The 12,817-nt window shown below is 40.6% G+C and overlaps 1 protein-coding gene across 1 annotated transcript in view; it reads right to left on the reverse strand.

The window, feature by feature from the left end:
* Positions 1 to 3,000: 3,000 nt before the first annotated feature.
* LOC103028520 (telomerase protein component 1) overlaps positions 3,001 to 12,817 on the reverse strand; it is a 56,994-nt gene continuing 47,177 nt past the window's right edge. The window contains exons 41-47 of the mRNA XM_049470117.1: positions 12,675 to 12,796; positions 10,590 to 10,730; positions 10,392 to 10,491; positions 9,232 to 9,721; positions 5,887 to 5,969; positions 4,923 to 5,027; positions 3,001 to 4,103 (exon numbers count right to left, since the gene is read on the reverse strand). Of these exons, the coding sequence (XP_049326074.1) occupies positions 3,984 to 4,103; positions 4,923 to 5,027; positions 5,887 to 5,969; positions 9,232 to 9,721; positions 10,392 to 10,491; positions 10,590 to 10,730; positions 12,675 to 12,796 (1,161 nt within the window). The 3' untranslated portion in view covers positions 3,001 to 3,983. The remainder of the gene's footprint in view (positions 4,104 to 4,922; positions 5,028 to 5,886; positions 5,970 to 9,231; positions 9,722 to 10,391; positions 10,492 to 10,589; positions 10,731 to 12,674; positions 12,797 to 12,817) is intronic.

Consider the following 12,817-nt stretch of genomic DNA (forward strand, 5'->3'; position numbering starts at 1 on the left):
CCAGGATTGTTCTGTATTCATCTCTATCCATCTTCCCATCAATTCTGACCATCTGTCCCTGCTGAAGAAAAGCATCCCAACAGCATGATGCTGCCACCACCATGTTTCACAGGATGGTGTGTTTTAGGGTGATGAACAGTGTTACTTTTAACAATTTGCAGCATATTCTTTTATTAATTAATTAATTTATTAATCTTAGAGATTTAAATTTGTACACTTTTGGATTTTAATTTTAATAACACTCATGAGATCATGGCTCCTTTCTTTTGCATTGATGGAAAATATATATTTGTTTTCTAACCATGGATCAATGGACACAGTGAACTCCAGACCAGAGACAAAAAGGACCATTTATTTTGTTCTCAGCAACAATTCTAAAATCTAAATCTAAATTTTCACTTGGGTCTCGGCTGACCCTTAAACACTCCAATCTCTAAAAAAAAATCCATCTATTTGATTTCTGTGAATCAGATAAAAGAGTTTGGTGTCAGGAATCATATGAGCTTCTTTGGATGCTCGCTTATTCTGACATCACAATAAGAAAACCTGCATAGAACCACCCTGACTCCACCCCTCACCCATCAACCCCCACCAGAGCCCCACCCACTAGATCAGTTGAAGAAACACCATTTTGGTCTGCTGGTAGAGAACCTTGGACAGCACACAGCAGGATTAGCCAGCAGACTTCATCTGAGGGAAGGATCTGTATCTCATCCATACAAACACTGAAGATGAAAAATCACACAGCTGAAAGAATTCTGTCTAATTAAAGTAATTTTTGCCAAATCTATCAGGCTATCAGGGGCTATTAGGCTAAATTTTACTCAAAATAAATTAACATTTTTATTCATCACATTCTACAGCTCATGTTTAAGAGCAATTTCTTTATTTTTGGTTTAGTTGTATATACTAGATCTCTTAGTATTGTTCAAATGAAGCCAGAATGTCCATATAACTGAATATGTTCAAAAAGACAAAGATTTTTGTGGAGTCAAGTCATTATCAACCGCTTTATCCATTAAGGGTCGCGGGGGGGTGCTGGAGCCTATCCCAGCCAGCATCGGGCGGAAGGCAGGATACACCCTGGACAGGCCGCCAGTCCATCGCAGGGCAGACAGACACGGACAGACAAACAGACACATTCACTCACACACTCACACCTAGGGGGCAATTTGATTCTGACATCCAATCAGCCTAACGTGCCGTCTTTGGACTGTGGGAGGAAACCGGAGCACCCGGAGGAAACCAAAAGGCCCATTTAGGCCATTTAACTGTGACACTGTTGTTTTATTGAATTAGAATAATGGAGAAACCGTTTCATTGAATTAGAATAAATGCTCGAATTTTTGTTTTCCGTGAAGAGTGTTCACTGTGCAGTATAAAGTCATGGTTGAGTAGAATTTCTAAGTAAAATCAATCATGGGTAAGCAGCGCGACCTCTCAACTGGAATAGTGGCTCAAATTCAAGCCCTTCGCCAACAAGGCTTGACCCAAACTAAAATTGCTGAGCAGCTCGGCATCAGCCAGTCTTCCGTCTGCAAAGCTCTCAAGAAAAACTGCAGCAAGCGCACCAACTGTTCCGGTGTCCGAAAAACTTCTGCTCCCGACAACAAGCAGCTGAGAAAGATCGCAGTCAGCAACCGGTTCAAGTTCACTTCCGAGCTCACCGACTTGTGGAACAAGCAGACCGGCGCTGACGTCTCCAGATCAACCACTTACCGTCGTCTGCGCGAACTCGGCTTCAAATCTCGCGTTCCAGCAGTAAAACCGATGCTGAACAAGAAACAAATGGAGAAACGTCTGAAGTGGGCCAAAGAACACGGCGAGTGGACTGCTGAAGACTGGCAGAAAGTGGTCTTCAGTGACGAATCACGCTTCTGCATCTCCTTCGGTGACCAAGGTCCTCGTGTCTGGCGTCATGGTGGCGAAACCTACAGCCACGAGTGCGTGAAAAGATCCGTCAAGTTTCCCCAGAGCGTTATGGTCTGGGGATGCATGTCCGCTCGAGGTGTAGGGAAACTATGCTTCCTCAAGAAGACTGTCAATGCTGCCGTATATCAAGATGTTCTGGAAACGTTCCTGATTCCGACTGTTGAGGAACAGTTCGGCGAACAAGACTTCATATTTCAACAGGATCTTGCACCGGCTCATGCGGCAAAGTCGACCAAAGATTGGTTCACTAAAAAACAGCTTGAAGTTTTGGCATGGCCGGCCAACTCGCCTGACCTCAATGTCATTGAAAACCCTTGGGCCATCGTCAAGCGGAAAATTCGCGACAGAAAGCCTACTACGCTGGACCAACTGAAGCAGAACATCGCCACTGCCTGGGAAGCTGTGAGTGCGCAAACTTGCGACAAGCTGGTCAAATCGATGCCGCGGAGACTTCAGGCAGTCATACAAGCCAAGGGGGCAGCCACAAAATACTGAGAAAGTGATGATTGTAATTATAATAAAAATTATTCTAATTCAATGAAACGGTTTCTCCATTATTCTAATTCAATAAAACAACAGTGTCACAGTTACATGGCCTAAATGGGCCTTTTGGAAAGCTCAGCTGAGCAAATTTTTTCCAGGTAACGAGTTCTGTGATTAGTCTAACGAGTAGGACAGGTGCGGTGAACACCTGATTTGCTTTCTGCACAAAAAATGCGTTCAAAGAATTTCATGATTGCACTATTTCAAATTATTCTAATTTGTTGACCAGCATCTGTATAACATGAGTCAATGAGTGCCTTAATTTCTTAAAAAGTCCAGAAAGTTTAGTTTTACCTGCATAATTAGTGGTGTCAATCGATTTCAAAATTAATCAGATTAATCACAACAATATTCTGTGATTAACTGTGATTATTTGGACTTAAGTGTTTTATATTGAATATTTAAATGTAAAAAAAAGAATGAATGTAAAATTAAAATATTTTTATATTAGTAGAGTCTAAAATTAAAATACTAGTATACCCTTGTATGTTTGAGGGGAGATCAATCAAACATGGGACACTTAAATAAAGAAAACTTTTTACTTTATTGTAAACATCTCAGCTTGGTTGTAAGGATTTCTGATTAAGAACTTAATTTGCTGAGTATAAAAATCTCAGGAAGTATTTGGTATTGCACACATGCTCACAATGTGGAGGAGGGTGACCATTTAAATGGCCTGGGGGAAATATGTAACGGCCAGTAATCAGTAATGTGTACACTCTCCCTTTAAGAGCCCTTTAATAAAATCTAATACTATGACCAAGGATAAAATCCACATATTGTGTGGAAATAGGGCATATTACAGTAGAAGTTGGGGTCAAACTTGGTGGTGTAATTATTTATTTATTTATTTTATCTTATTTTCTCCCCAATTTACACGACCAATTACCCAACCCACTCACTAGGACTCCTGCTATCGCTATTGATGCCCCAACACCAGGAGGGTGAAGACTAGCACATGCCTACTCCGATACATGTGAAGTCAGACTCCGCCTCTTTTTGAACTGCTGCTGATGCAGCATTACCGAGTAGCATCACAGGGCTAACGCTCGGAGGAAAGCGCAGCGACTCGGTTTTGATACTTCAGCTCACAGACGCATCCTTGTGCTGATCCACATCACCCTAGGAGTGATGAGGGCAAAGAGCGCCATCTACTGTACTGTACCCACCCAGAGAGAGAGCAAGACCAACTGTGCTATTTTGGGGCTCCGGCAGCCGATGGCAAGCTACATAATCAGGATTCGAACCAACGATCTCCAGATCATAGTGGCAACACTTAGCCCACTGGACCAAATTAATTTGCGTGAAAAACATAATAATGCGTTACTGATCCAAATTAATTGTGTGTTAACGCTTTAATGTTGACAACCCTAATTATAAATAATAATCAATTTCACTTTATTTATTAAATAAATATAATCAAGCCTATGGTTGTATTATTGGTGCACTGTCCAGATTAACGTGTTTGCAGTAGATCTGCTGTCTGAACGGAAGGTCGTAGAGGAGAATTATCCCAGCCAGGACAGGAAGTAGACCTGCCCCAGGGCATCTCCACACACCAGCTGACTGGGGTCATCCTCGTTTATTTCCAGTATCTCCACCGGAGCTCCACATACAAACAGACCCACCTGGAGAAGCAGAAACAAAATAATGTGAATATTAGCATTAATATATAAGAGAAACTAATGAGAAATACACTATATGTCTAATGAACTTTTAATAAATGGGTAGTAATAGAACCACTATGTCTAATGTCAGATGTGAGATAGAGGGATATAAAGCCCCAGGTACTGTGTTCTCTGGACTGTTGGAGTTCCATCCAATACTTTTGGAATGAGTTTGGGACGTGTCCCAATACTTTTGTCCTTACAGTGTATTTAAGCATAAGCCTTCAGACACATTGAATTGATATAAAAACACACATATATATTAATATGCATTATTAAATGAGCAATTTCATGAAAAATCTACAAACATGATTGATTACTTGGACCAAGTGCAGTCAATTAGCCAAGGCATTTATTATCTGGCTTATCTGTGCTTCTTTAGGCTATTGCTAGGCTAACAGTGCTAACGAATGCTAATCTCATCTCTATTAATACACGACTAAAATCTTATCTTTTTTTTATTATTAATTTAGTTTTTTCCAAAGTTATATAATATAAAAAACAGTGCTGTCCACTGTGGACGGTAATGCATTATATGACTATTTCAGAAAGTAGAAAAATTTAAATCTAGATTAACAGGGACAATATTGATGATATTGGTGATTTTGGTGATATTGGTCTAAATCTAGTGTTTGTTACCAATGTTAGCCTAGCATTTCCCACTTTAAACAACAACACTGGTGCTGGTTGATCGACACACCTGGGATCAGTGATCAATAATTATCATTTGATTTTTATCTAAATTTTTCCTTTAGGTTTGAAGAAAAACTTGAGAAGCACCTGTTTGTTTGTGTTTCTGTCCCACAGTTTGATCGTCCCGTCAGAAGAGGCGGAGATAATGGCTTTATCTGTGAGGCGAAGCACGCTGACCCGGTCACTGTGAGCCTACAAGGGGTTAGCAATTAGCATTAGCCAGCAGCTCTGTTTTCAGTACAGTTTCATTTATAAAGCACTTTCCACATCAATCCCCTTCCCAAAGCAGCTTTTTCCCAGAGAAAGTCTATGAGGAAGAACCACTGATAGCGCATTTCCACCAACGTGAAACCAGCATCATTCTGGTTCGTAAACCTAATTTCCACCAAAACAGTAGCTTCTAGAACCAGGAACGTTTGTTTGCAGTGAGTACCGAAGAATATTAGGTATTTAGCAATTTAGCACAGCCAATTACCCAACCCACTCACTAGGACTCCCTAGTAACTAGTAATGCCCCAACACACCAGGAGGGTGAAGACTAACACATGCTTCCTCCGATACATGTGAAGCCAGCCACCGCCTCTTTTCATTGCCGAGCAGCCAGCGCGCTCGGAGGAAAGCGCAGTGGCTCGGTTCTGATACATCAGCTCACAGACGCCCTGTGCTGCAGACATCACCCTAGGAGTGATGTGGGGAGAGAGCGCCATCTACCCACCCGGAGGGAGCAGGGCCAATTGCGCTCATCTGAGTGCCGGCAGCTTGATGGCAAAGCTGCATGAGTGGGGGTTCGAACCTGCGACCTCCCGCTCATAGTGGCAGCGCTTTAGACCGCTGGACCACTCAGCGCCCATGATGTGACATTTTGATGGTTCTACTAAAACTGGTGGAAATGCGGGCTGTTCCACTGAAAAAACTGTCAGTGGAACACAGTTCTTAAAAGCCCAAATGGAACTGGTTCAAGAACCCAAGGACTAGTGATGGAGGAACACCTCCTCACCCAGATAACAGTTCTCTCATTCACTCACTAAACCTTCAGTAAGAGAACGCTCACTCGTCTTTTCTTGCTCCAGCTGGTCATGCTCGGCGGCTGGTTGGTCCACATGTACCCCTTGGCGTCTCCACACACGATAAAGCCTGGATTCAACATGGAGAAAGGGTTCAAAGTGTGTGTTTAAAGCAGGAACATGTTAAATAGACCCGTGGAACTGCAGCACATCTCCTATCAAACACATAAAGCTTGTTTTGTCCCGAATAAACTGTGCCGGGAGATCTGCAAGGTGATCTTCTAAAAATTTCCTGACTGTGTTAATGATCATTGTTAAATAGAGGCGAGACAAGACACAGTGTTGGATAATTAGAGAGTTTAACAATATATATATATATATATATACAGTTAAGGACGATATTATTAGCCCCCCTATGAAATTTTAAGTCTCCTCAAGATTCTGGCAAGATCCTTTTTAGCAGAGCAAGGCAGTTCTAACAGAGCATTTCTGAACATACAATTTTTCATTAGAAGGACCAAAATATTTATATTTGTGCACCAAAATATTATTATGTAAGAATAAGCTAAAATGACCAGGGACATTATTATTAGCCCCCTTTAAGAAATTAACATTTATTAAGTCATCACACAAGCCACTTTTGTGCAGTGATGTGCTTTACCTTCTCAGGTGATGTGCATAAAGGTGATCAGGTGAAACAGATGATTGCACTCAATTAATTTAAGTTAATTAACTCATTTAAGTTAAAACATGGTATAAAAGCCTCATAATGGAGCTGGCAGTTGAGGAAGCAACATGGCAAAAACAAAGGAAATCAGTTTGGACCTGAGAAAAAGAATTACTGATGCACACAAAGCAGGAGAGGGATATACAAAGATATCAAAGCGTTTCCAAGTGTCAAGAACTGGAGTGAGAGGCATCATTCAGAGATTCAAAGACAGCAACACAGTGCAGAACAAGCCTGGCAGAGGTAGAAAGAGAAAGATTTCAGAGAGACTGGAAAGAATACTAGTGAGAAATGTGTCTAAAGACCCCAGATTAACTTCCAAGGCACTGGCAAATGACTTGGCCACATCAGGAATCATAGTCTCTAAGAAGACCATCACTAGAGCTCTGCACAGGAATGACCTGCGAGCGTGCAGACCAAGAAAAACTCCACTTTTGAGGAAGAGGCACCTTCAAGCAAGACTTAAGTATGCTCGGGACAACCTGGAGAAAAATTATTCATACTGGAAGCGTGTCTTATGGTCTGATGAGACTAAACTAGAGCTCTTTGGCCACAGGGACACTGCTTATGTTTGGAGAAAAAAAGGACAGGCATTCAACCCAAAGAACACCATCCCCACAGTGAAGCATGGTGGTGGGAGTATTATGCTATGGGGATGCTTCAGTGCATCTGGAACTGGAAATCTTGTCAAGGTGGATGGAATCATGAATAAAGAAAAATATGTGACTATTTTGAAAGAGAACCTTAAGCAGTCAGCTGTGAAACTGGGTCTGAGACGTCACTTCATTTTTCAACATGACAATGATCCTAAACACACATCCCTCCTGCTGAAGAACTATCTCCAGATGACCAAAGTGAATGTCATTGAATGGCCTGCACAAAGCCCTGACTTAAATCCAATAGAAAATCTGTGGGGTGACCTAAAGAAAAATGTCCATGCAAGACAACCATCGAATCTAGAGGAACTTGAGAGATTTGCTAAAGAACAATGGGCCAGGATTCCTCAAATGAAGTGTGAGAGAAACGTCTACAGGCAGTAATCCAGCAAAAAGGATACACAATTAACTATTAGGATGTGGGGGGCTAATAATTTTGACCCTGATAGTTTTTCTGTTTTGTGTAATATCTTCATTTCTGAGTGGAATATAATATAGTGTAAGCATCCAAAATAAAACTACGATGTCTAAAAAAGCTGTGTTTAGTTTATTTTGCTCTGGTTAATATCACTTGGAAAATCCTTAGAAAACAAGGACTATTTTGTAAGGGGGCTAATAATATCGTCCTCAACTGTATATATATATATATATATATATATATATATATATATATAGAGAGAGAGAGAGAGAGAGAGAGTGAAACTCACAAAATGCAAAATTACTGGTGAATTTTAAAATATTTCAAATAGTAATCATCTTGTAATGGATGTGGATCTATTTGAACTGATTATGAATTATGAACAGTGTATCATATGCAGTAAAATATAGAACAGTATGCTGTTAGTACTGCAGCTGGTTTTACTATAAACCCAACAACTTCTCTCCTGTCTGATCTCCTGCATGAGTCTCTTCAAACCTCAGAACTATTGTTATAATCCCTCCAGTGAGGGTTCTGTATTTAAATGGCAAACCTCCTTAAGGGTTCCGTACACACCTGGCAACCACATCTAACACTACAGTAAATAACAATGTTTAAACACAAAATAAACAATATTTTAAAAAAATGTAAATAAAAAGGGTGAATATTATTAGGTAGATTTTTACACATGTTCATGATTCTGTTTTCTGTTTAGCTATGTGTAGGTATATATGTATATATTGATATACATAAATGTTTATGTCTATAAATTTCTTTATATGTTTGCTTGTTTGTGTTCGCTGTAAAACACAAACAGCGATCTATAGGTGAGCCATCAACTGTGTAGCATTCAGCTTGATTTATTGCGTGTCAGTGTGTCTTTGCTATTGTAACGACGGGAAAAGTACACCTTGCCAGCTCAAAACACACAAAAGACATGTACTAACTCTTAATGAATCATGGGCGTGTTTTGGGTGTAACATGAAACAAACCAATCAGCATGTCACTTGCTCATCATTCCCTTTAAGAGCCAGGTGAGCTCCGACTTTGGTGGATTGCTATTTTAATGGTGCAGCTACCTGGACGTGTCTGACGCTCCTCAGCAGAGGAAACTGAGCTTTGCATTCACACTGTGAAGGAGCTCCAGCAGCTCATTTGATGGAACAGCAAAGTTATTTTTATCTTTATTCTTTTTATTGTTGATATGAAAGTTGGGTTTGTGCACTGCTGTGTGTTCATGTGTGCATAACGAGCAGCGTTGTACATGTGCCAAGACAGGAATTAACATCTGACTAGTGACTGTTGTCAGGGTTCTAATCAGTAAGTGAAGCACCTATGTTTTTCATTGGCAAGAGAGTAATACACCAGAAATGTACATGAACACACCTAATTTCCAGATCACCACGCCCATGAAATAGCTCTTTTGCTATTTTAACGGCACAGGCGCAAGGTGTGAAAATGAACTGTTGGCGAGGTTTAAGATAGCAATAAGCATCCCGAGGCACCTTACACAGGATGTAAGATAGGGCCGTAGTGTGTATTGTGCGTTGTGTGTATTCTTTAAGTAGTATGGTTTACATTAAAATCATACCTTCATGTATGGTAGCGGCTGTAACCCAAACTTTCCTCTGTTTATATTCCTCAGACTGTTCTTCACACTTTTCCTCATGATGCTCCTCGGACTGTTCCTCACGCTTTTCCTCATGATGCTCCTTGGACTGTTCCTCACGCTTTTCCTCATGATGCTCCTCGGACTGTTCCTCACGCTTTTCCTCATGATGCTCCTCGGACTGTTCCTCACACTTTTCCTCATGATGCTCCTCGGACTGTTCGTCATGCTTTCCCTCGTGATGCTCCTCTGACTGTTCCCCACACTTTTCCTCATGATGCTCCTCGGACTGTTCCTCACGCTTTCCCTCGTGATGCTCCTCAGACTGTTCCCCACGCTTTTCCTCATGATGCTCCTCGGACTGTTCCTCACGCTTTTCCTCATGATGCTCTTCTCGGGATCCTTCTTTCTCCCAGCCCAGATTAATGTTGCAGAAATCAGAATACCAGCAGCTACCAGAAACTACAGAGAGCTGCAGAAGACAGCGATGACTTTATTAATAATTATAGAATTGAAAACTGGAAGATTGTATTAATCATTTCTCTATATTTTATCACACTGATTGAGTGTGATGAATGATTCTGATCAATCTTTGTTTTTTCTCCTGCTGTCTTATGCAAAAAATGGGATGTTGGTGGTTAAATTATGAAAGATTCAAACTAAGGATTAGAGAGGTTATGAGAAATGATATAAACTGATATTAAAATGTACAAAATGTGACAATATCTGCTATTTGTGGTTTTTAAGGGAACTATAAGGTAACTATAATATCATGTCTATGTACTCATTGGCGTAGGAACCGGGGGGGATGGGGGGGACATGTCCCACCCAATATTAGAAACAGGTGGATTTGTCCCCCCCCAAAATTATATCGTTTCGCTCAGATCAGCTGTCCTATTAATGAGGAGACAGACCGGACCAATCACGGAGCCGGTTCAGGTATTAAGTCCCGCCGCTCAGTAGAAACAGCCAATCAGCTTGCTGGTTATTATAATCACCTTATAATAATAATAATTTACTTTTAATTAAAAGTAATTTCCACAAATGTTGTTCTACGAAACTATAGGGTGGGCTTGGGTTTATATTGGCAAATGTGTCCCCCCCAATATCAAGCCCGCTCCTACGCTCTTGTATGTACTTACAACAAAGATGAGCTGGAGTTCAGATTTACTTTCTCCTACAATCCAAAAGCTCTTGGCATCGTTCTTCACCACTCCCAGAGGCTGTGTATTATTAAACCAGCTGAAACGACAACCGAGTAACAGACACTGACAGTTAGCTCACAGTTTACGCACAGTGTGTCTGTGTGTTTGTGTGTGTGTGTGTGTGTGTGTACGTACGTGTTAAGGCATTGTCTGTTGTCTCCGGCTGTAGAGAAGACGTCAACAATGCTGGCGTCTCGGCACACGGCCAGCAGGATGTTACTGTAGAGCAGGTGAGCCGCAGGAATATCCAGCGTGTACGACGACACCTTAAACACACTAAACAATACAGAACTCAGTCATTCTTCAGCTGTAGGGATCAGTTTCCAGCAGCGGTGTGAGTTTGATTAGTTTAAGTCCTGCAAAAAGACCCATTCAGGCCATGCTGTGAAGTATAGCAGTGTTTCTGCTACATATATTTAACATTATTGCTGCTGCTGCTGCTTGATATTGTTATACAAAAAAAACATGAAATCAAAATGACAAAACTCTGAGGGGGGTTTAATGTAAAAGAGTAAGAGTAAGGTAGCTGAGCTAATCTTACTATCCAAGCCCTGTACAGCTTGTATGCTCAGCTAAAAAACACATTGTGAACATTTCACTTGATTAGCCTCACTGAGGTAAATGTATAATTAGAACAGCTGTACTAATTCTGCAGTCCTTCTGCTGGAATGTTAAGTGCTCAATAAATATTATTATATACAATTTACATAAAAACAGTATTGAGATTCAACTTTCAGCCAAATGTTTAATTTTGTTTGATTTCTGCTTCTAACAGATTTTTTATTTCCTTTTGGTGCATCCTTATTTCTGAGGCTATTTCTTTTTAGCTGGTTGGCTTGCTGGTTAAATACAAGTCTGGACGATCAACTTGGTCAGACAGCAGCTTCCATATTAAATCTTTCCTGATTGGTCCGGATAGTTTTTCAGACTGGTTTTGTACGGCTTGTGTTCAGAAGCCAATAAACCTAATCTTTTCTCCATTTTGAAGGAAACTACTCCTGCTGTTCTTTGATTGGATTAAAGTTAAAAACATTTGAATTTTATATGATCTTGTCAGTGGCGATTGCTCTAAGATTGCAAGGGAAGCTCAGCTTCCCCTAAAATGTAAAAAAATAAGTGATTAAATATATACTGTTGTGTGTACATGTCCCTGATTAAATATGCGCTACAACGCGCTGAACTTAGTTCAGAATCAGCTTCTTATCACTGGTAACGCCGCGGGTTTCCTCTCACTCATTCCCGCAGCTTCACAGCGCTGCTTTAAACAGTGCACAGACTTCAATAGTGGAGCAAAGCGCGCGGCCAAACCAGACGAGTCATTGGATAAATGCTGGGCTTTGTCCCGCCCATCGGACGCTCAGCATCTCTGGGGGTCTATGGGGCAGACGCTCAGCTTCTGCGTGATGATTGGATGATCTGTCTGAGGCGGAGTCCCTTTTTGATTGACAGCGAAATGAGCGAATCAGCGATCTTTTAGTGTAAAAATCCATTTGATAGTCTTCCTTACGAAGAAAAACTTAAAGATTTAAACAGCAGGGCAGATAAACTGCTCAGGTTAATTTGGTGTAAAAGGTGGGGAAAAGTAACAGGTCTTTTCAGCTGTTCTGGGATGATAAAGTGAGCTGGCTGACTGGAAGTGCTGTAACAAATAAAATGTACTGATGGCCGTTCCTCTTGATGAAACTATCTCAGGACATAAATGAACAGGGGCCAGTAGTAAGTATTGTGTTATTATTAAAAATAATTTTAATAATTTAAATTAATAAAGGGATTATTACAGGAAATTAAAACTGTCCAAAAAGGAAATAAATTTACCTGCATTTTTTCCTTTACCAACTTTAAAGGTTTTGCGAAATGTTTTTTTTTACTGATCATTTTATGTTTATTCATGTCATAGTGTCTTTTTTATGTAATTGTTCAATGTAAAGAATGGGTACCTTTTTGTTGTGTAGTGAAAACTTGAAAATAATGCCTTTTGTTTACAAAAAAACATCTCAGGGAGAGGAGAATTTTTGTATAAATAAACGACATATGTTAAGATGTAGGCCGAAATTGAGCTTCCCCTCCTTGAAAGACCAGCATCCACCACTGGATCTTGTGTTTTTGTGAAAATTCACGTCTGTGCTGTGCATTAGATTAGTGTACAGCTAGAAATGTACTCTTTTACTACAATTACATTTTTGAACAATAGTGAAAAATAGTGAAAAAAGCTAAACATACCCTGCAGTGCAGAGCTCAGAGTGTAGCTCCAGCTTCCACACGGTCACTGAGCGATCACTGCAGCTCACAGCCAGCTGCTTATCCGGCATACCGGTCAGCGCTCCAATCCCACCATCACTAACCTACAGATCACCAGAGAACAC

Source organism: Astyanax mexicanus, chromosome 21, assembly GCF_023375975.1.
Source record: "Astyanax mexicanus isolate ESR-SI-001 chromosome 21, AstMex3_surface, whole genome shotgun sequence".
In the NCBI taxonomy this organism is placed as follows: Eukaryota; Metazoa; Chordata; class Actinopteri; order Characiformes; family Acestrorhamphidae; genus Astyanax; species Astyanax mexicanus.